Source organism: Aythya ferina (genome assembly GCF_964211825.1).
Source record: "Aythya ferina genome assembly, chromosome: 6".
Taxonomy (NCBI): Eukaryota; Metazoa; Chordata; class Aves; order Anseriformes; family Anatidae; genus Aythya; species Aythya ferina.
The window spans coordinates 11,251,049-11,274,374 of NC_140303.1; the positions used below are offsets into that span (position 1 = coordinate 11,251,049).

The 23,326-nt window shown below is 49.0% G+C and overlaps 1 protein-coding gene across 1 annotated transcript; it reads right to left on the minus strand.

The window, feature by feature from the left end:
- Positions 1 to 1,133: 1,133 nt before the first annotated feature.
- On the minus strand, positions 1,134 to 23,183 carry LOC311438554 (RNA-binding protein 44-like). Its single transcript, XM_084523034.1, has 18 exons — positions 22,937 to 23,183; positions 20,145 to 21,663; positions 20,003 to 20,061; positions 18,946 to 19,122; positions 17,993 to 18,179; positions 17,892 to 17,917; positions 17,229 to 17,301; positions 16,838 to 16,940; positions 16,382 to 16,513; positions 15,601 to 15,674; positions 15,430 to 15,503; positions 14,652 to 15,018; positions 13,711 to 13,856; positions 13,435 to 13,584; positions 11,790 to 11,859; positions 9,300 to 9,453; positions 4,519 to 4,657; positions 1,134 to 2,008 (listed from the first exon to the last, which is right to left on the minus strand). The coding sequence occupies exons 2-18, from the start codon at positions 21,558 to 21,560 to the stop codon at positions 1,753 to 1,755; spliced, it is 3,603 nt and encodes a 1,200-aa protein (XP_084379160.1). The 5' UTR covers positions 21,561 to 21,663; positions 22,937 to 23,183; the 3' UTR covers positions 1,134 to 1,752.
- Between the last annotated feature and the right edge of the window lie 143 nt (positions 23,184 to 23,326).

The window sequence follows — 23,326 nt, forward strand, 5'->3', positions numbered from 1 at the left end:
GTGTAGTATTAGTAAAATTATATATATATTATATATATATTTCTGTGAAAATGTAACAAAAGGCAGATTTTTTGTTTAAGAAATCTGCCTTTGGCTTTCGGATCTGGATGCGGTGAGGGCGCAGCAGGCGCTGTTGGATCTGACGAAAGTGAATTCGGGCACCGTCATCCGGAGAGCACCCGGGGGTGCCCCTCAGCCTCGGAGTAACACCGCGCTGCACCCCCTCTCAAACACTCCTGTGCGCCTGGCTGGTTTTGGGTAATTTGGAAGGATATCCCGCTGCAATTGCCTCGTCTGTAAGTAGCTGCACGTCCCCCACCCGGTCAGAGGAGGCGAAAGCCGAGCTCCTCCCGAGAAGAGTAGCACGAACCTCAGGAATCGCTTCGGAGTCCAGGCCGAGGGCGTTTGGTGTTCCCCTGCTGCCGGCTGCGGCGCCCCGAGCTCCCGCCGGGGAGCGAAATGCTTTTATAAATAGATGAACCATAGAAATAAATGTTCGTGTGGTTTCCTACGGAGCAAGCGTGTGTTGTGTGGCGCCCGGGCACTGCCTGAGGGTTAACCCCAGAGGGAGGTGGGGAAGCGCAGCGCGATTTTGCTTACGGAGGCAGAAGGGACACCAGCCTCCTTCACTGCACCCCGGTACCCGTCACCTTCCCTCCTGCAGCACAAGGGGAGAAGCTCCACGCTTTTTGGGCTCTCACCCTTGTCCCTGTGGGGATGTGAATGCAGGCAGGGTGCTGAGCTGTTCTGCAGCTTTGGGGCCCTCAGAATGGAAGCAAGGGGGCTGCACAGAGCCGGGGTGAAACCCCTACCTGGGGGCAGCAGTGGGGCCTTGGGGGGACATCAGGGGCTGCTCTTGCCCTGCCCTTGCCACGTTTCCCTCCCCAGCAGCCTCCCCGCAGCACAGAGCTGGATGCGATCCCCCCGGCTCCTCCTCAGCCTCTGATGCCCCAACCCCTTCCTCCCCTGGGCCCAGCTTGGGGTGAAGCTCCTGTGACCCCAAAGGAGACCCCACAGGGACGCCCCAACCCCAGCCCGTGGGCAGCAGGTTCCGGAGGCCCCTGATCCACGCAGAGACGTGGCTTCGTGGAGGGGATGAGCGCGCAGGGTTCACACCAAAGGCCGGCACCTGCTTTCCTTCTGTAGGTGTTTATTTATTTATTAGGAAAAGCATCCAACTCCCGCTGCTCGTCGGCCCTGTGGCACCGCCAAGGCCACCAGTGCCACCACCAGCATCACCTCCCAGCGCGGGGCAGCAACCATCCATGGGTGGGCTGGGGGGAGAAGGTGCCCTTCCTGGCCTTAAAAAGGGTAAACAAAGAAAAAAAAACTAAAATGAAGAAAAGCGAAGGTTTCACCACCCAGCTTGCACCCTGACCTGCCATCCTCATGGCCATGGCATGTCCCAGTGCTGCACCGGCACCGCAGGCAGGACTCCAATCCCCCCATTTGTCTTTTTTTTTTTCCTTATTTTCCCAAATTTTCCTTTTTTTTTTTTTTTTTTTTCCCCCCGGTGGGGGCTGTGGGGTGCTGGGAGGGAAGCAGGGAAAGGCCGAGCGTTGCCGCAGCACTTCCCCGGCACCCGGCGAGCAGCATCCTCACCGCCACCAGCATCCCGCGCCGTCCGGTGACCGGGTCGTTAACGATTGATTTAATTGGGAACCACCGCCTGGGGAGGGGGCCGGCGGGGACGCCGCGGGGCCTCGGCACCCCTGGGACGCTCCTCGGCCGCGCCGTGCCCGAAACCCGTCCCTAGACGATGCCCTCGCTGCGTTTGCTCCTCCACACCACCAGCGCCGTCATCAGCAGGGTGACGAGGACGGGCACCAGGATGAAGGGGCAGAGGACGCCGTTGGGGGGGTCGTGCAGCGCCCGGCCGGACGGGGAGCAGTTCCTGAAGTAGTGGCTGTGCACGGCCACGAAGAACTCGTCCACCAGCCGGTTGGGCCAGTAGCAGGTGAGGTTCTCGGCCACGGCCGCTGTGCAGTTGGTCAGCTCCCCGTAGGTGCTGCAACACAGACAGGGGCACCGCGCTGGCACCGGGCTTCGTGCCATGGGGCGCTGCGGGCACGGCGGTGAGGCTGCAGGCAGCCAGGCATAAAAAATCTAAGTTATTATTATTTTTTTTTTCTTTATTCCCATCTGGTTTTGCCTCTTTGAGCCCGCTTTTCAGTGTTGGTGCTGTCTGGGCTATATTTATTTAGCTATAATAACACGCCCGTACTGGTGCTGTTAGGAACTACAGGGGGCCTGACCCAGTTAGCGCTCCGACACCTTGAGTAAAGTACAAAACACCCGCCTAAAAAATGTCTGTGCGTGTAAAAACAGCTATATAAATATGTACAAAGGCATTTTGTTCCCATCCTAACTACTCACACCTCATCCTAGAACAACAGAGAAAAAAAATATATATATTTTTTTCATATATATTTTTCATATATATTTTTTCATTTCAAAAAAAAATATATTTTTTTTTTTTCATTTCTTCCACATATCCACATTGGCCATGGCAGGAACCTCCTCGCTAGGGCTGCCCCACCAGCTACCAGCTCGGGACACCGTGCGCTCACTGGGATGAACACGAAATGCTTCCTGCAGTGCTCGTTAGTGCCTCCCCACACCCGTCCTTAATCAGGGGCTGATCACGGGCCATGGGCAGGCTCTCCAAGGGAAAACAGGTCTCCTCGCAGCTCGTGGCATTTGGAGGGGCGCGGATGAGCGAGTAACCACCCTCACGCTGTCGGAGGGGCTGCCGAGCCCACGTAAGAGCAGCACTGTTGCTGCTCCCAGAGCGAGGTGAGGGCTTTGGGGGCTTCCATTTCTCCTGGAAAGTACAGCTCGATTTGTTTTCAAATATATAATATAATGATATTGCTGCACTCTGCCCCAGGGAGGCAATGGAGGGATGATTTATGGTTTTGGGGCCTCGGGATGCTGATGGCACTGCAAATCCTGCGCGATGCCCCTGCCCGAGGCGCATCCCGAAGAGCCGGGAGCTGAGCAGAGCCCCAGGGGGTGCTCGTAGCGGGGCAGGGTCGGGTGACAGCCGGGTGCCCAGCCAGGACTGACGGGCACAGCTGTGGCAATAGGACACAGAGGAGTGACGGTGGCTTCGCCATCAGCCCCCTCCCGGTGACTCCAAGTGGGATGGATTCGGGGTCCTGCGGGTGCACCCCAAATGAGGGCACTGCCCAACGGCACCACGGGGAGCGATGAGAAGGGGATGGGGACAGAGGACAGGACCCGAGGGCACGGCTCTGTCCTCTGTGCCCACCCCGTGGTGTTTGTGGGCATGGATGGGCCCCCCCAAGCCTCCTCTCCCCCTCTCCCCTCACCGGGAAGATGCTGCAGGGCACGCAGCCCCAGCCCCGCAGTGCAGCACGTGGTGATTCTGCCTCACGGGTCCCTCACCCCGAAATGCCACTCGGGGGAATCACGGCTCCAAGCCCAGCGCCGGGGGGCAGCTGTTGGGTAGAGCCAAAACCCTGCACACGTTTCTCCTTCGGCTCTCCATCTCAGACAGGTTCAAGCACCAAAATTCCTGGGTTTGGGGGAAGACACGGAGAGGACTCGAGGCTCTAGGCAGGGGGGTTATTTCCATTTCTCCATCTCGTGCTCAGCAGAAGCAAACCCCTTCACTCTGCTGCTGCAGCAGGCACCCAGCCCGTGCCATCCCTACCCGGGCCATGCTCCTAATGCTGCTTTTCCTCACCCCAAAACCCTGCCCATGCAGGGCAGGTTGTCTGCAGCCACAGCTGAGCTATTTCTACCTGATTATCCGGCTGTCCTGAGGGCACAGGAGGATCAGAGGAATGTCGGCTCTTAACCAACCCCAGGCTTGTGTTCCCACGGACTCACGCAATCAAATTAAAGGCTGCAAGTTTATTAACGTTTCCTCCAAGTGCCTTGGGGATAACAAGTTTAGCAGAAGCTATTCAGGAGGAGAACAGGATGTCAGAGGTAATGAACAAGCTCCTTAATGCACCTGTGCTTCCCGAGCAGGTCCCAGCCACCATCCCGGGCAATGGCAGCAGCCCCGGGCTGCACAGAAAACCTGAGGGATGCCCAAATCCCCCAGATAATTTCCCGATAGGAAAAGCTGGCTCATGGCTAACACCAGTCCCACAAAGCCAAAGCCTCTTTGAGGAAGCAGAGCGTTTTCTGAGGTTTCTTGGGATCGGAGCATCGCCCACACCGCCTTCCCACTGCTCCCCTCCATCTTATCACCAACAAAGGGGAAAGAAACCCAGGCTGTGCTTTTCCTAGGCTCTCTCTATATAAACAGATGCATATATTTATGTTTATATACACAAATACAGATTTGAATTTGGCACAGAAGAAGGGGACCGAGCAGGAAATTAACCAAAACCCTCTATTTTTCTGCAAAACACTCTTGGCGTGCAGCCACACCTGCTCACGGTTCCTAACTTCCCTCAACCCCCCGGTGCGTCTCAAGGGCTGGTTTTTGTGCACTGGGCTGGGAACAGCCATAGCATGACACAGAAAACAAGCACTTACCCCATGGTCTCGTCCCAGTCGCACCAGAGCCGCTGCCCGATGCCCTCCATGCTCAGCCTGAAGGGCCGGAGGCAGCGCTCGCGGATCTGCCGGCCGTACTCCGCCTCGTGGCACGCCGTGGCCGCGATGAAGTGGTGGGCTGAAAGACAGGCACGGGTCAGGCGCTGGCCCTGAGCTGGTTAGGCACACGGCGTCCTCTGGGGTAAGCCGTAAATAAGATTGGATGCAGCTTTATCCTCTGCTGGGCGCCTCTTTGGGTTTAAACTTGCTTTTTTTGTGTTAAATGCAACAGCACAGACAGGTCCCGGCTGCTGCTGTGCAAGGGAACCCTTAAACATTTCCTGCAAGGTGCTGGGCTGCCAGGCAAACACCCATCTCTGCGTGGAGCACAGCGAAATTCCCAAAATTCCCGTCCCCTCTGGTCTCGCCTCGGGCCGCACCTCTCTGCCATGTGGTTCGGGATCAGGGAGAACAGGATGCTTCTTATGGGCTCAGAGATTTTGGGGCCAGAAGGCTGGACGGCACGTGGAGAGAGGGCAGCAGGGACCGGCCATGGGCAGCCTGCTCGGGGTCCCAGCTGGATCCCATTGCTGGATAAATTTGTACGGTTTTGCCAGGAAAAATAACAGCAATGTTACACAGGGAACGGGGATCAGGCTGAAAGAAAAACCTTAGTGGGAATGATTTACCGAGGCTGGCTATAAATAACACCTTGCTCTCGGTCCCAAAGAGCCTGCTCGTGCCTTTGCAGCTACTGGAGCACATTGCGGGCGAGCATCGCATACCAGCGCTATTTTTTGCCACGTGTGAATAGCTCCGCGCACAAGAGGGAGGGGAGGGGAGGGGGCGCTATTTTTATTTTATTTTTTTTAAACAAAAGAAATAATTAGCGCGGTATTTAGCTGCAGAAATGTTGGCAGTGGAGGAAAGCCGGGGCGTTTTGGCACCTGAAGGCGGCCGTCGTGCCAGCGCACCTTGCTGCCCAGGCAATGCCCTCCGTGCACGGTCTTGCTGCAGCCCCCAAATTCTCACTGCGTGGTCCAACAGACCCTGAAAACCCTGATAAGAAGCCTCCTCTGAGCTCTCTTCTTGCTGGGGCTGTGGAACTGGTGCAGGGGTGCATGGCGGGCTCGGGAGTGAGGGGTCACGACGAGCCCCACGGGAGCGATGCTGGCTGTGGGGTGGGGAGAGGGAGAGCGGATTAAAACGCAGCCAGGCGGGCGGCCAAAGGGGAAGCAGGAGCTGAGGAGGAACCGGAGGCCGGCAGAGCCGAGTGAGACACGCGAAACGGAGAGCTGGGGAGCGGGGAAGGTGAAGCCACCTGGAGAAATTCAAGAGCAACACGGCACGAGAAGGAAGAGAAGCAGAAGTTGGCTGCCCGTGCCGATTAGCACGGAGGAGGCTGGCGCCAGGTCACTCGCTCCTACCAGCAAAACAACCATTATGAGGGAAGCCCAAGCGCTTCCTGATGTCTGTCCCTGCACCGTGGCCATTTTCTGGAGGAAAACCCTAATTGGCAGCTCCACCTTGGGTGGGGAGAGGAGACACAATGACCCCCGGCTGCAGCACCCGCTGCAGGCTGCATCTGTCCTGTATTCAGCACCGAAACGCGTCCTGCTGCCATAAAGCAAGGTCCCTCGTGGGCACGTTTGTTTTTTATCACGGCGAAGGGCTCTTTGCTTTCATACTTCAGGCAGACAGGGCTGCAGGAGGAAGTTCCACAAGATCTGCGGGTTTATCTAACGAGGACTCGTGCCTCTGCTAACGAACGCGCTCCCTGCGAAGGGCGGCTGATTGCCTGGTGGGAGGCATCGCTGCAAGGAGCGCGGCTCTGTCGTCCCACGGCGAGCATCCCGAGAGCACCGGTCATAAAGTGATTGAGGAAAGGATTTTTTGGGCATCTCTTGATTGCTGTGGGATTGGTGTCCTGGGGAGTCCCAGCAGACACCGAGCGGGGCTCAGCTGAGAGCTGCACAAAGGAGTCGCTCGGGTATCTTTTAGCCAAAAAACCATGCGGGCACTGAAGGGCTCAAAAATTTCAAGAAAAAAAAAAAAAAGTTCCCCAGGCAGGAACTTGTGGCGGCCCTGAAACCCCCTGAGGAGTCCTTCTGCAGGGTTTTTCTCTAAATAACCACAGCTTCTCTCCTCGGGCAGGCTTTTGTCACGGACAGGACTGCCTGGGAGGTGGTGGCCATCCCCAGGGGTGTCCGAGGCGCAATGGGATGTGTTTGCCACCACAAGGCGATGGCGCAGCCGTCCCTGGGATCCCGGCAGAGCCACTGGGGTGGAAGGCGAGGAGCCCGGGGCCGGGAGGAAGGCGTATTTAGGGCAGGCAGTAACAGGAGAAGGTCAGACAGGAACAGGCAGATCCCCGACCGTCGGGGAAGGCTGAGCGGGCACGGGAAGGCTGCGGGAAGATGGGGAGCTCCCAGTGCCAGCAGCCACCGGTGGCTATTTCTGCATATTTTATTTCATCTTGCAGTGTTTAGGATAACCATGAAGAGATAGCAAAAATCAGGAATGCCTCTGCTATTGAATACTCCCACATTTGTATTATTTGCACGCTTCTTTACTCTTGGTTCACACAAACCTTCACCATTTGTGTGCTTCTTTTTACCTGTGAGTGGCCACAGGAGTACCCAGCTGCTCGAGTGGTTGGTACTTACAGAGGGAAACTTTTCTTTTCGCATCCCAGGGATGCGGGGGCACCTGGCTTTGAAGCTGAGGTTACAGCACCACGAACCCACCAGGCTGTCAGAATAACAACCTCAGCCACCCGTCTGGGTTTCACAATTATTCAGCTCAGCTGCAGGCCGCATCTCTTGTAGGTGCTGGCTGGAAAACAGCAATCCTCTCGTTTTCCTTTCTGCCACACGGTGAAGGGGAGTAACACATCCGGGGGTGCTGGATGAAGTCTCTGGCCTCGACACTGATTTAGCACTCGTGGATTTGAGAAGTGGATTTGAGAAGAAGCAAGGGCATGCTTGGGGATGGCAGCAGGCTTCCGAAGCACCTCATCGCTGCAGGCTTCAGCTTCCCACCTGGCCCAGCAGAAGCACCATGTCCTCGTTGGGCGCTGGCGGCTGCCAAGCACCTTTCCAGGAAGGGGATTTATCCTGAACGTCCCTGGCCTCGGTGCCATGCAGGGCAGAACGGCAAATACTTGCCTTTCCCCTCCAAAAAAAATGATTTAGCACGTAAATAAAATAAAAACCAGCTGAAAAGGGGAGGGATGAATGAAAAAGCCAGGATGGCTCAAAAGCCAGGCACCCCGAACATGGACCGCTGGCTGCCTACAGACCAAAACCTGGCATGAGCAGTTAGTTAGAAAGATAATTACATCCTTAATGAATAGCGTGGGCGTTTTAAAAATAATCCGCCTTGATTGAATTAATGGGGAGAAGCACAGGTTGCAGCCACGCACCGGGGATTCGGGGCTGGCATCGCCCGCCCCTGGTTCCAGCCGGCTCCGACAATTATCGGCGCCGAGCATCTGCTCGCCGAGGCGATATTTCGGGCCCGTTATGGGCTGCGCGTTGTGTCCTGCTGCAGAACAAACTAAATAAACACAAAAATCCAGCAGGGAGAAAAGCAACACAAATCGCTGCGGTGCCCTGGCTGCCTGCTCTACCCAGGCTGCAAAGCCGGACCACAACCTGTTGGTGAGCCACGTGTGCAGCCAGGGAACAATTTATTGCACTTTTTCTCCTTGAAGGTGTTTTTTTTTTTGGCAGGTGCCCGAAAAAAACAGCCCTGCAAGGAACAAACTGGCTTTTTCTTTCCCCCCTAACGTGCTTAAAGGAAAAATAAAGGCAGGAGGAGGACGCAGTGAAAGCCAACCGCATCTGGCACTCAGCAGCGGGATTAGCTGCCATCTATCAGGGCTAAGTGGCTCGCACGCAGGCAGATGTTGTGCTCCTGCGGGAGGGGGCAAAAAGCAGCCTGGAGAAGCGGCAGCTCCCGCTCGCATCGCCCAAAGCCGCGGCACCGAGGCACGAGGAGGGAGGAGCAGCTCAAGGACCAGCTGTGATGGGGATGGGGAGAGGTGGGTTTGGTCTGGGTTTGGGGCTCGGGACTGATGGGGAGGAGGATGGAAATACGGCCAGGGCATCCCAGCCACGGCTGGAGAAAGCATCAGCGGTGTGAGACACCCCGGCAGCACCGAGCCCGAGAGGCAGAGTGGTGAGGAGAGAGGGGAAAGGGAGCGGGGAAAGCAGGGCAGGGAGAAATCCCAACTACTCGCCGGTTCCCCGCGGAGCAGCAGCAGCCAGGGAGCACTCAATAGTTAATTAGGGCGCTCGGAGAAGCCTGCTGCACCGCACAGCTCGCAGCGGGGCCGGAGGAGAAAACCCTCAGAGAGTGAAGGGAAAAGGAACTCATGCAGGAGCAGCAGTGCACGCACAGCACCCGGTTTCCCTTTAAACAACCTTAAATAAACACGCTTTTAAGGAAAAGTAAGCAAAGCACAGCCCTCCCAAGCCCTGCGCTGCGTGTGTGTGTTGGGGTGAGCAGCCCAACCCGCCGCCTGTTGCACCTGAAGCCCTACAACCCCCCGAGAGCCCCGCACGGGCAGCACGGCGGGTCCCAGCTGAGCGTTTTTCGGAGCATCCCCGCAGGAGGAGGCAGAAGGGGCAAAGAGAGGGACGGGAGCCCCGGAGGCCGATTTGCACCCCGGCAGCCAGCCTCAGAGGATGGATTTGGGCAGAGCTCGAGGCCGGGATGGCCCCGGTGGCTCACCCTTGGCCTCCACGCCGCGGTGCCGGGGGCAGGCGCGCACCTACCGAGCACGAAGCAGAGGAAGCGGCGCGGCAGTGGGGCCATGCCCGGGCCCTGTCCCCGCTGGAGAGCGGCTGAGCCCGCCGAGGGGCCGCAGGAGGGAGAAGCCGGGGCTGGCAGAGCTGCCGAAGCGCGGGACGAAGCGAAGGGCGGCGTTTGCTATTAATAACGCGGCGGAGAGAAGCCTCCAGCTGCTTTCAGAGAGAGAGAGAGAGGGGGGGGGACAAAGCTCATCCCAGCCCCGCAGCTCGGGGCTGAAGGAGGACGCTGGGGCTTGAAGCGTTAACGGCAGGAGTCCTGCTAAGGGAGGAGAGAGGCGAGGGCTGGAGGAAGGGAAACGGCAGCACAAGTTTTTGAAGAAGGGATTTTAACCTTTATTCACAGGTAAGGGGAGCTGCAGCAGCACACGCAGGCAGGATTTAGAGCAGAGCACGGCAGAGGGACAGAGATGGACAAGGACGCAGCACCACAGCAGGTGGGGGTGCCTGCCCCTGATCCCAACAATAATTCTCCTCACCCCCTCACCCCACACACACCCAAGCTGCCTCTCCCTCCTCTGCCAGGATTTAAAGTGCAGACCTCTCCTCATCTCCCCCCCAAACCCAACAGATGGATTCCCTCACCATTCCTGCTTCCCCCTGCACCAACCCCGACCCAAAGGCTCAGGGGTCAGCAGTGGGGTGACAAGCTCACCGCTGTCCTGCGCTATGGGGTACAAAAGGAGGAGGCAGAGGCCCAGCTCTGCTTACAGCAACAGAAGTGGAATAGGAGACAAAAAGAAAAAAAAAAGGCAGCTGTATTCTGGAAGAAGAGAATCTAGGCTACAATATGATCCTGACGGAGAGACGTGCCGTGCCAGGACGCGGAATGGTGCTGCAGTGAGGGCGGGCAGGGGATGCCTGCTCACGAGTCGCCGTTGCAGCACGGGGCTTGCATAACCACGGCCCTCAGCACCGCGAGCTCCAAAGCCTGCTTTGCTCCACGTCCTCGCTGCCTCCCTCTCCTGCGGGTATCAGAAGGATATGTGACACTTCCACAGCCCATTTAGAATACTATCAGGAAAGAACTTAAGCGTGCTGGCTCTTTATTAACATCGTAGCAGCTACTGCCATGCCTAAAATGAAGTGGTGTGCAAGGGTTGCGTACTTCAGCACAGCAAAGTCCTGCTGTTATTAGAGAAGTCTCGCCGCGCTGAAATGTGATTTCTTCAGCCTTCGAGAAACGTGCTGAGCACTTGAACCAACTGCGGAGAACAACAGAACTGGGAAGAATCATTTAATTTCTGCCGATACAGAAAAACAACCAACTGACCTCCAGGCTACGTTCCCTCAACCAAGACTGCAAATCACGCAGTGATGCTACGCAAGTTTTCATTAAGATCTACTGAAATAAAACAAACGAGAAATACAGAATGATCCCAGAACAAGCTAGACGGCAAGAATCTTCCAAGTGAAGCATTGAGTTCTTCACAATCAGAAAATCATCTAGATAGAAAGAAAGAAAGAAAAAAGCAGGTAAGTCGTGCATGTGTATGCCCAAGCTGAAATATACGGAGCATCAGCAATTTTAGTACCCCAGAAAACCACTAGAAGTTATACTGCTTTTGCCATGCAGTTCAGAACTTTGTATGCAGAAAAGGGAGATCTCCTAGCTTTAAGAACCACCCAGAAGAAATTATTACAAGAAAATAAAGGTCTTTGTGTAACAAATCACATCCAGTGGTGTTTTTTTCTTTAGTTAACTGAGTGAGTTCAAAATGAAGCTGTCAAGTCATCGTCTAGGAGTGAAGAGGCTCCATGCACTTCTTCATGTTGCTCAAAGCACTGCTTAGTTTTGCTTTGAGCATAAACCTAACTTCTCTCACCCTTTTCTAATGAAGTTACTCCTCCAAAGTTAACAAATATAAAAGATTTATAGTCACTTAAATGTCCAACTCTGAGCTAACTCTGCCAAAGAAACACTAAAGAAGCTTCTATCATGCTTTACCTTAGGTCTGGATTTAAGTTATTACATAAAACAACCTGTAATACAGCCTGACAAAGAAGCAGGATCTGTACAACTCTGGATGCTTCGTCATTCTGCAGGAACATAAGGCTCTGAGAGGTATTTCTCAGCAGACACCTACCCTTCAGGAAAGCCCGAAGCCATACACACATGAGAATACTGTAAATGAGCTTTTTAATAAATCATCATTTCTTAAACCTAGTAGGTACTAGATTCTTACTAAGGGAAGATAAAGTTTTTTTTCCCCCCATTACTCACTACTGACTTGGCTATTTCACAGCACCCTCATTATGAACGTAAAACTTGTTACAGATCATCTCTTTCACAAAGCAATTGTTCCTACGATAGTATTTTTTTCCTGTTATGACTGTCAAGCCCACACACCATTTTAAAAATGACTTGACAAGGAAAGCACAATACATTTCAGGCTGTAAAAAACCGTACTAATTAAACATCCTTTCAAATGCAAGGTATTTTGGGGATGACCCTACGTCTATATCTGTAACCCCGAGGAAGTCAGTCAGTAGAGCTGTAACTAATAGCTTCGATTCACAGCGGCATCTGCAAAAGCTTACAGGGCAGTCAAACGTCAGACTAGCAAGCCTAGAGTATACTCGGGAACGATGTAGAGTATACAAGGGAATGACCCCTGGATACGTAAAACTATCAGCATAAATACTTCTAGCTCAGAAGGCACCGTAACAGTTAAAAATAACCTGATTCTTTCATATCCTTGAAATGGGAGCTTTGAGACCAAAATCAGAGCTTTCAAAATTTGCTGCTGTTTTGGGAAGAAAACACTGCAGAAAACTAAGTGTCGTGCAGCTGGACAGAGCATGTTTGGGGACACAGGTGATGCCACAGCGTTTTTAACAATGTATGAAGCAGCAGAGGAAACCTGCACTGCTGCTGCCTTAAGACAAGCAGAATATGAAGCTTTTGTGGGAGACTGAAACGAGCAGCAACTCAAGGATGTCTCCTAGAGGACACTAGGTATATATACACTCCTGCAGTTCTGGGTTTTGTTTTGGGTTTGTGTTTTTTTGGAGGGACTTGTCTTACCCACTATCTGCACAACTGTACAATTTGTCCCGAGGGAGAGGTTCTCCCTTCACTTCTTCCCAAACTCCTACTTCTGGGTTTTGTTTTTCTCCCCCCATAAGGATGGTTTTCAATGAGATGACAGATCCAACAGCTGCTTCCTATTTATTCCTGCCCCGCTACCTCACCCTCACTGGCCTAGTAAGCTGAGGCCCCTGCAGCCAGTCACGCAGCACCCCCTCCCATCCCCCTGCTCTGACTGAAAGATTAAAATGAAAGCCTAACAGAGACGCAGTACAAATGGTCCACCCCAAAGAGACTTTAAGCCCTAGTGACCACCCAACCCACCAGAAAGCCTTGGCTGGTCGATTAGGCAGTAGAAAGCTGTTCACGGGGTGGCTGGAGCAGCTTCCTACCACAGGAAGCAGGATCAGTGCTTCCAGGGAAGGCACACAGGGCACCAAGCCAGCCGACCTCACGTAGCCACAGCTGGAGCTGTAACCTGCTGTGTTTTAGGAGTCCTGGCAGTGGGAGGCGGGAAGGCCCTTTCCTCTGCTTCTCCTAGCAAGCTGAACGTGCTGCAGCAGTCCCTGGTGTATCAACATGCAAGATTTCCAGGCAACGCAGCAGAAGGAAAGGAATCACCTGCAAATCCCTTTAACATGCAAAAACTAAAAAACATGCAAACGTACTCTGTTCTATATCTAGACGAGACCTAAATCTCAAATATCAGACAAAGATCATAAGTTTTAAACCAAAATTGAACCTAACTGGACTTTCTTTAAGAAATGCTACACACAAACTGGCCATTAGATGTCACCTTTGCCCAGAATATTTATGATGTTCCCCACTAAAAGTTTGCATAATAAAAACCCAACATACCAAGTTTTATGAAGTGCACAGAGCTAGCAAGCTCACTTATTTACAGATGTTCTGCAAAACAGTTACTCAGAAACTGTTGTTTCACTGATTCATTTAGTGTGTGTGTGTTTTTAGATGCAGGCAGAGGTTTACAATAAACTCCTTCCTAATCCAGTCAGGCTGTACAGCTACACAACATCCTGTGTTTGCATTTCTGCAGGCTGGAATACTCACTTATTTACATTGCTTTCCCCCCCGCTACAGCTGGGCGCTGACTTCCTTAGGATTACAGAGGTCCTTTCCATAATAGAACTGATGGACAAGCCACTTAGGATACCTTTATTGTTCTTCCTCACCTCCAACAGAGCATCCACAATTTTGTCTCTGTAGGAATAACAGAAATGACTGATTACGTCCCATTTTGTGCAATCCACTTAGCGCTCTGATCAGTTATTGCAGATGTTGGATTCATTACAAACCAGGGTAGAACTGAAATACAAATACTCTCACCTACTAGCCTCTGGATGGATTTCTTGAAGTTTCTTCATTAATTTGGTAAAGCTGCTCAAATTCAAGGTATTAGGAGAAACAAAGGCACCAAATGAATTAGTGGAGAAAGGAGCAGATGCTTTTTGCAGGGAATTGTCTCCAGTGTCCTAGAATTGCATCAAAATCAGCAAAAAGTGAGCAGGTTATGTATTGTACAAATTTTATGGCTGATCTTTACTACTAAGAAATATTTCTGTTATGGAAAAAGAAAAAAATGAAGAAATACAGACTCAGATCAGTAAGTGTTTTAACATGTGCAGTCACGGTATCAGACCTGTAGCTTAGAAATAAAACTGCACCACGTATTTATGGTAACTGGCATTCCTGCTGCATTACGTTAGGTCCAGCTTTTATTTCCCAGAAGATTACAACTTCTGAAGTTCAATCCCCAAACACAGCCCATCTATCCAGTTTGTCAGAGCAACACCAATTACTAATTTTGCCTCATCCTCCAAGGACAGACCAACCTGAATGAATTAAAAGAAAATTTACAAATGACACTTCTTTAGATTTACATTTAAAAATCTGACGGCTTCTCTTCCACTGTCAGAAAACCTTTTCTGTATAAAATCTGAAGGCATTCAAACAGAAAGCATTTCAAGTGAGAACTCAAAGAGGAGAAAAGCAAGATAAAAAATCCCGTGCAAATGCCTAGGTTCCTGGTTTAGGATTAAGGAAAAGAGGTACCATCACAACTTGATGCAGGAACAAGTGAACGGTGCTCTCACTCTTCTCCAGCACGACAAAAATTTGTTACTGAGACATAACGTGCTTTCATATCCTAATGTCACTCAATATATACTAAGGTAACATGTTACAGAGCTGTAAGTGTTAAGTCTGCCACATAAAGGAGCCCAGTAATCATTATTGAGCTTTCGATTAACTGCGAACAGAAAACGTACCAATTCTTCAACAGAAGATTTTGGACCAGGACACTTTGTTTCCGAAGGTACTTGGGTAGAGCAAGGAATTGTTAAAGCAGCAGTGGGAAGGAGGGGTGCCTTCTCAGAAGCAGAGGTGGTACCAGGAGCTTCCACTGAATTGAAGGCTGAAGTAAGTGTTTTATCTTGATCATTTCTCTGACTGTTGTTGACAGAGTGGATTTCATGCCACAGCTTCTTTTTAAGTATTTGGGAAACAGAATATTTGTTCTCCGATGAATCATTTACAAGCTCAACACTTATTGTTTTTCCTTTTATTTGTTTCTTGCTCATTTCCTCTACTGCTAACTTTGCTTCATTAGCATCTTTAAAGCCAAGAAACGCACATCTAGAAGCAAAATACAAATAGAAAACAAAGTAAAGCACATCTTAAGTTCCAATGCAATGTTGATAAGAATGTTATTAGTACTGGGAACTGTAGCAGTGCGGTTGGACCCCGTGACTTAAGTGACCTGTAGAGATCCCTTACAACCTTAACCACTCTGTCAGTAAGAACACACCATGATGGTTCTGATCTTTTGAAACATTAACTGTATCTCAACAGAAAATTTCAGACTACTTAGCTTCTCTTAAGATGAGGAGCTGTCTGGAATTACAGGTTTTTGTCAGTTTATCTGTATCTACATTACTTACTGAAACAGAATAAAAATAAACTAATGAACAACTCCCTCTTCTCTCCCATGATTCATTTACTTCAACAGCAAAAATTCTAAAACAAGTAAAACTTTTATTACTGTACCTGTGGTTACCAGAATCCACACAGATAAGAATGTCAAAGATCTGGTATTCCCGGAAATGTGATCTTAAGTCATCCTATGAAAATACAAGCACATTTTGATTGCAAATGTATAATATGAAAATTCTGAAGAGAGGTAATACACTACTGCTATGTTAACAAAAATGGGTGTACCTCTGACACTGAAGAACTTAGGCCACCAACACGAACAAAGGAGCACTCGTCTGCACTTTCCATTATCTTTGCTTCTGGTAATAAACAGGAGAAAGCAAATTGTTCCTATTACTCCTATTATTTCTATTATTATCTACTATTATTATATTATTAGCATTTAAGCTAACGTCTTCTCTGTAAGTTTCAGAAAACCTTTTAAAAAAAAGTCAGTGAACGGTAAGTGTCTTCTAATGGAAAATGAAATATTGCCATGGAAAACTGAAGAGCTCAGTTTCTTCATACCTCATTCCCTGAAGAGGTGGACAAGGTAAGGTTTCTAGCTGCAGTCAGAGAGAACACTGGTTTGAACTAGCGGATCCCAATGCCTAAGCATGGGCAGCACACTGTAAGTCCCTGCCACGGGGCACATGAGCTCTCTGCTTTTACTGTTCTGGGCTTTGTAACCATGCCCCTCACCAGGACCCTTGGTTTCCTAACACAAGATAACTCTCGAGAAGTCACTGTGTAGAAGGATGCAGAAAAGAAGTATCCCAAGCTCCATGGCTGGCTAAGCATTTACTGATTTGGATGTAACCACAGCAGGTAAAGTTTTTGAGGAAAAATGTGGATGAGAAGAGCTGTGTCACTATACAAGATTCACTGCAAGTCAGGGCAAAAAAGCATGAAAATCCAGCTGGCATTTTCTCCAAGTTCCTCACACTTTTACAAAGCACACAGAGTATTCAAATATTAAATATCAACACCATTATTAGGTATAGCAGCTTAAAGCACATGACCTCACCTCTTAAATCAACCGTGTCTTGTTTTTCTTCTTGCTTTTCCATTTCTTCAGATATTAATGAAAATTCTGCTACTGTCAATTCCTCTTTAGCATCAAACCAATATTCATTCCTGTCTTCAGTTTTTACATAGCCTTAACAGTTCAAACAAATTTCAGTGTGTTAAAATTCAGAGCACAGTATTTCCTAAGAATATTACATTTCTATGTATTTAAGAGGCTTCCAGCTACCTATGTTATTTGCCACTACAACTGGAAAAGGTTTCACTTACTTTCTCACACCAGGTTTTTTCTCACCACATAAGGTACGATATATGGCTGATACACACGGACATTGAACTGTCCCTTCTGTGATGGAAAGCTTTACATTAGACGTTTTACACGGTTCTCCCCACCACACCCCCTACACAACTTAGCTAGCAAGTCATGCAGTATCTGTACTAGAAGCAGCGAACTCACCATGTTGCACATCTTGATCTTTATGCTGTCCTTGCAATGCCTTGGAGGAGGAAGAGCCACTAGGCTGACCGCCACCAGTTAAACACGCGGTCTGCGGATTGTCCTACAAGTATGGTTCAGTTATAGCACAGAACTTGCACTTGATATGTTATTTTTTGGACATTCAGAACATTAATTAAACAGGTAAGTGTAAAAAAGTGAACCTACTGATTATCTTCCAAGAATCCCAAAGTTATTTTGTTTTGGGAAAACGATCACATGAACTGCATTTGTTATTACTGGCAGGGAATCTCAACTTGAGTCTTAAAGACTTTAATTGCATTTGCAATTAAAGGAGCCTAGGCTCAGCAACGTAAATGCCAATGAAATTCAGTAAAGACAAAATCCCTACCACATTGACAGAAGTTTTGCTTTCTTGCAGTCTTAGAGCTTCTAAGTCTGCTTTCCTCATGCCTGAAACAGAACTGTAACAGAACCAAGAATGTAATACAAAATACAGCACAACAATTTTAAATTCTGCAATGATACTGAGTGCTCTGAAATATTGATTTAAGTATTTCCAGGCATAGAATGGGAAAAGCTTGCAGTAAAATAAGATGTACTTTATAAATCTTGGTGTAATTAGAGAACCAAAGTTTTTAATACCTGTGTTTTATGAAAGCATCAATTGCAATCTGAAACATAAAGCTGTATTCTAGATATAGGGTTTAGATTGTTTTTCCTTTATATCTAGAAGTCTTAGTAATCAAGATTTCAGTTTATACCTAGAATTTTAGTAATCGGAAAGTGCTGAACTGAGAACATGACCTGTACATTGAGAACTTTTTCTATAAAGACAGCACAAGTACCACTCCACAGTCTGCATATGAGAACAGTACAGAGTAGAACTTTTCTTAAAATAAAATCACTGTGCCCAAAGTGTTAAGGTAATCTTCCAGCTAAACAGTTTAGAGCAAAAAGATGCATCCTGAAATAAGAAATCCTAAGTTCCACATCTCTTAAGGTCTGCTCCCATTTACTTTGAAGGTTAGTACCATGAACAAAGACTACTTACTCATAGCAGAGGTCCTCTCTGAACAGCTGCCAAAAGAAAAAAGACTTGTCTTAATTTTCTAGAAAAAAAAAAATCACAATCAAAAAGCAATAAAACATTACCTTGCATGGGGTGTAAGAAGAAGACATTGGGAACAAGTTTATCTCAACTGACAGTGGTGGAAGTGCATTTAAAGGTATGCCCATTTTTATTTTCACTCTCATGCTGTTGTAATTCTTTTTTAGCTCTTCCAAAACCAACAAGACAGATGAACCTAATTCAGTCTTGGCATAACCATTTCCATGGTATCTGCTAAAATATGTATAAAAAGAAAAAAAAAAAAGATCAGACAAACATTTTATTTACTACTTCAAAAATTGCTTAAACATTTCACCACATTTAAAATTCTACTTTTTTTTTTAGCTGGTATCAATAACCCTGTTCGTATTGATAAACATTAACTTCTTATTTCCTCCTTTTTTTAATCTACATTTCTAATGTCTTTCTTCCGACTCTGCCATTAAATATTAATGAACTTATACTTCTGTACAAGAGCCCGATGCTTTCAGCATCTAGAAGACACTTCAAGTATTTTCCGTGGAGCAGACAAAGCACTACAATATCTAAGGCAAGACTTCTTGGTGGAATCCCAGGTTTATTGCAGGACATGCACTTCACCAGCTGGAGACCCTTCAAACACCATTCCCTTCTTGCATCAACTCTCAGTTCTGCAGCCCTTCTCTTCCTCATTTACTACCTTGCCCCCAATTTCCCCTCTCTGCATCCAGTCCACTCTAGATTGTTCCTCCTGTATCTTTCCTCCTGTCTGGAAAGACATTCCTGGAAACAAACTGTTTCTGCTGGGTCTGTGAATGCCCTTCTCAAAGGCAGTACAGGACAGATTAAATTTTAGGCTGAAAATGAGCCTTGACAGTTCTGAGAACATAAACCCCTTCAGATAAAAATGATAGCTATTAAACACTACCAAAAAGTATGAATACGTCCATAATACTTAGCAATTAATGCCTTTTAACCAAATTGTGTCCTTTTGAATGAAATACATTAAGGTACATGCCTGCTAAAACATGCATTTTCCTCCAAAGCCAGCTTGTAAACCTTCAAGCAGTGCTGATAGCACATCTGATAATGAGTGGTTAGAATCTGCAATTCTGCTTCAACAGCTCTCTGCAGTAGATTTTGACAGCAGCTTGACACAGAGTTCTTCACAGTTTGTTTGTCGAGGTGTCCTGGCCTTTAAAATAACAATAAATAAAACCTTGAAGCATTTGAGTCAGTTATAGGTTTGTCATGTCTTATTTTGGGACAAGTAGCTTTCCAGAAGCTATTTCTGATACAATTTAAGGGGAAAAAAAAAAAAAAAAAAAGAAAAATGAAATCAGTTCCTTCTATTCACTCCCCAGAAAAAAAATGATGTTCTACAGCATCTAGTGGCACAGCTTTCACACAATATCTAGCCTTCATTGAGAGCCAGAAACTGCACTAGTACCTCCATTTTTGTACAAAATGTATGGTCACAAGAATGAAGAGAAACTTAGCAACTCTGCTCATCTACAGATGTACTAATTTTGTTTTCAGAGTCACAGTATATTCATCTATCTACTGGTTTTAGAGCCACAGAGTATTTTATTGTATAATTTTGTTTTTAGCTTCGCAGGGTACTTTAGGATGTAAAGCACCTCTGAAGGTCTGCGGCTTGTATTACACACCCCACAGCCGGAGGAACCTTTCCCAACGCAAATTCAGGATAAACGCTTCCTTATCCGTTGTTACCCCAGGATGTGCTTGGCCTTCTTTATCACGCAGGAGCACTGCTGACTGATACACGACCTTTCAGAGACCCCCCCCTTCTCTTCTACCAGGCTGCCCCTTGGCCAGCCTGCAACCCAGCCCATGCTGCTTGGTGCAGAGCTGCTCTGCTCCTGCTGCATGGCTGCCTTCGTCTTCGTTCAGCTTCAGGTCTCACCAGCTCCTTCTTGGCCGGCCAGGTCCCTCCAGAAGGCAACCCAGCAATCTTTTGTGGTCATTTTGTCACAGACAGCCTTTCGATCTCAAAAAAATCCAAGTCTTACTCAGCACCCAGAACGCTAAATCAAGAGCAGTTCACTACCCACCTGTCAGTACTTAGCTTTAGATCCCTGCTATGCAACTCAGCTTTGGATTCCCACTGCTCCTGAATAAAAATCATTGAAAAGAAGTTACAGGTTAATGTTTGGATAGACAAGTCCTGAGCAACTTAAGGTCAAAAAAAACTACCTTCATTTGTGAACTTCTCTCAGCCGCTGCAGGATTGGCATCCAGGTGCTTTTCCTGCGTGTCAATAAGCTGTGAGCCAACATCTTCCACACTACCAGCTCCACAGGGCTCGTCCGTGTTGCAGGCAGCGTCTGCACAGGTTTCATGGCGCCACCCCACAGGCCGGGATTTGTTCATCATCGTTATCTCTGTATTGACAGCCCTGGACACGAGATGGACCCGGGCGCTGGTACTCCTGCTGGTCGTAAAGCAAGCTCTGAAATCAGAGCTCGCGTCGACAGCCTGGTTAACTTTGGAGTCGCTGCTGAGGTTTATCAGGTTTTCACAGCACTCTGGGTCCAGGCTGAGCGAGCTGGCCTTTCTGCCAGACTGACCTGCATCGTCCAGCCCAAAGAAGCGACTCTCGCTGCTGACAATCGCACACGCAAGAGGTTCCTCGCAAGAGTAAAAATCGCAGTCCCCTGTGCTTTTGTAGAGTTGCGTGGCTCTTGCAGGGGCCTTTCTTGGCAGCAGCAAGGGATTTTCTTGCTTCACTGCCATGCTGTGAGCGTGCCGGTCATTCTGCTCAGACACCTCTTCGTTTGGGGCCACCTGCGGTGACTGTGCGCCATCAACCAGGGGAGCATCTTCCTCCTCTCTGTTCTCTAGACCATCACGTATGAGCAGATTTAGACAAACCCTCTCCTTACCCCCACAAGCATGACTTTCCAGTTTATTTCCATACAGAACGCTGTTACACGCTGTATGCTCTTCCTTATGATCACAAGAAGTGCTGCTGCAAACTGGCAGAGAGCCCTGAAGCAGCTGGGGAAGCTCTGGCACAGCTTCTTCTGTGTGGCCCTGGTCCCCTACGCAGTACTCAGGGGCAGAACAATCTTCTACCACGCCAAGACTTTGCTCCTTTGCGGCTCCACCACCTGGAACCGGATGAGCTGGATCCATTGTCTTCAGGGTTTTGATCTCCCACTGCTCAGAAAGCTCACCTGAGCAGTCCCTAAAATCTGGCTGGGACTCGTTAGCACTGACATACTCCAGCTGTGAATCTTCTTCACCTACATGGATCTGTCCACAGTCACACACGCCGCAACTGGACTGAGTATCACTGCACGCCCTTCCCAACGTACCATCTTCTTTCTTGCTTTCCTCTACCTGTGCACAGCAAATTCGCATCCTCTTCTTACTGTACCTTTCAATATCCGCATCCAAAGATGAACTTAAGTAAGGTAAGCTTTCCTCTTGCAACTCTAAGTCTGGAACACTGGCACAGTGTGCCTGGCCAAAACCAGAGAGGTTAGCTCCCGCTGCAAGGTCTCTGCTCAGAGTTTGCTGAGCTTTCTCAGAGTAAGGATAGAGGTGAGAGGTCTGAACAAAGCCCCGCGTTTTGCTTTTAACGTCGCTGCTCTTTTGTAATTCCATGGTACGGATACCGAAGCCCTCCCTCCTCAGAAGTAATCCACACAGCTCGCTTCACTGCAAGCTATCCAGGTCATCAGCTTGTCTCTTCCTACCGGTTTCTCACCTTAACAAAAATAAGAGAAGTTCAAGATACTCCATGGTGTATGAGAAGACAATGCTGTTTAAACAAAGATGTTAAACTATCCCTCTTATTATTCCCTATTCTAGTGCAGAATCAAGGAACTACACGTTCTCAAGGACATCCAGAGCTCAATTAAGGCTCATAGAAGAATTTGCTGTCCTTCCTTCTGCAATTTCAACGGAGTAAAAGCATCCTGACAGGCCAAACCTATTTTCTTACACTGCTAGGAAAGTTTCTTTCCCCATACCACCAAAGCATGCCTTGGCTGAATCACCAGAATCCCCACAGATACCCAGCGAGCTCTGTGTGTCACACGCTAACTTTGTCACAGCACATGCCTTGTTTCGATGAATGTACTGACTCTGAAAGCGAAGATGCAGACATTACCCTGCATGCAGTGACCACAAAATGACCTCACATTATTCCTACTGATTTGTATTTGGCCTGGAAGCATTCCTTGCCACAGGAAGCTTACAGCTTCTTGGTCCATGACCAGGGGATTTACTGTAGGGATTATCCTGCAGACGAGGAGCTACGTACATTTTAAAAACTTTAAAAAGTGAGCAAAAAGGTGAACTCAAGAGCTCTGTACCCCCTGAGAACTACAAACCCCGTAGACGCTGGGTAAGTGGGAAATGGAAGCATATTCCTTTGAATCCTGAGGAATCAAGAAGAAATGTTTGCCTAGCGTGGAACCGTAAAAAAAAAAAAAAAAAAAAATAATCTTTAGATCCAGGAAGTGTAAGACATAACAGAAAGCAGGTATTTTTTTGGATCAGAATGTTTCTTTCAATGACAGAAGAAAGCCAGACAATTCACCGAAGTTTTTTCCCCGTGTTGCACTTGTAACTCAACTAGTTTTATAGCAAACGTGTAGAAAAAGCAGAGAAAAAGCACTGGGGGATGGAGTCACTCCTCGTTAAGTTTGTTTCTCACAAATAGTTGTCTCTGCCTTCACAAAATATGATTTTAACAAAGACAGGGACACGTAGTGGTGACAGCCATTTCCCAGGTACGCTTTCGGAACTATCTAAAGAAAACATGTCTGGTTTATAACAGGCAGCAAAATGCAGCCTTGCCTGCAATGCTCCCCTCTCCCCAGTCAGGCAGAGCAGCCCATGGGCCCACAACCTGAGCTTCATCTGCCTTCAAAAAACACCTCCTGTGTTTAATGAGTGCCTGGCAGATGCCAACATAAACCCTACCATGCCCTCGTTACCCACAGGTGCAGGTAGCTTTGTCTCTACACCATTACCTTTTTCTTCACACAGGCAACCTTCACTCAGAGCAACCACAGGCGTGAGATCTGGTCTCGCCGTAACACCGCCAGCACACACCCACGCACAAATTACCAAATACTACCGCCAAGCAACGGCAAATCCCAACTTTTCCCTCAAAATTACGTGACAAAACCCCCAAACCACGTCGCTTCTCCCGCCTCGGGAAGCCCCCACACGCCCTCAGCCTCAGCCGCCTCAGCACGCGCCCAACGGCCGCCAACTGCCACCAGCGCCCGCCCACCCCGCCCACGCCCGCCGCCCATTGGCTGTGGGGGGAGCTCCCGAGCTTCTGATTGGCCGAGGCGCGCCCTGCGGCCGGCGCCGAGCGCCGCCATTTCGCAGCGCGGGAAGCGGCGACGCGGCCA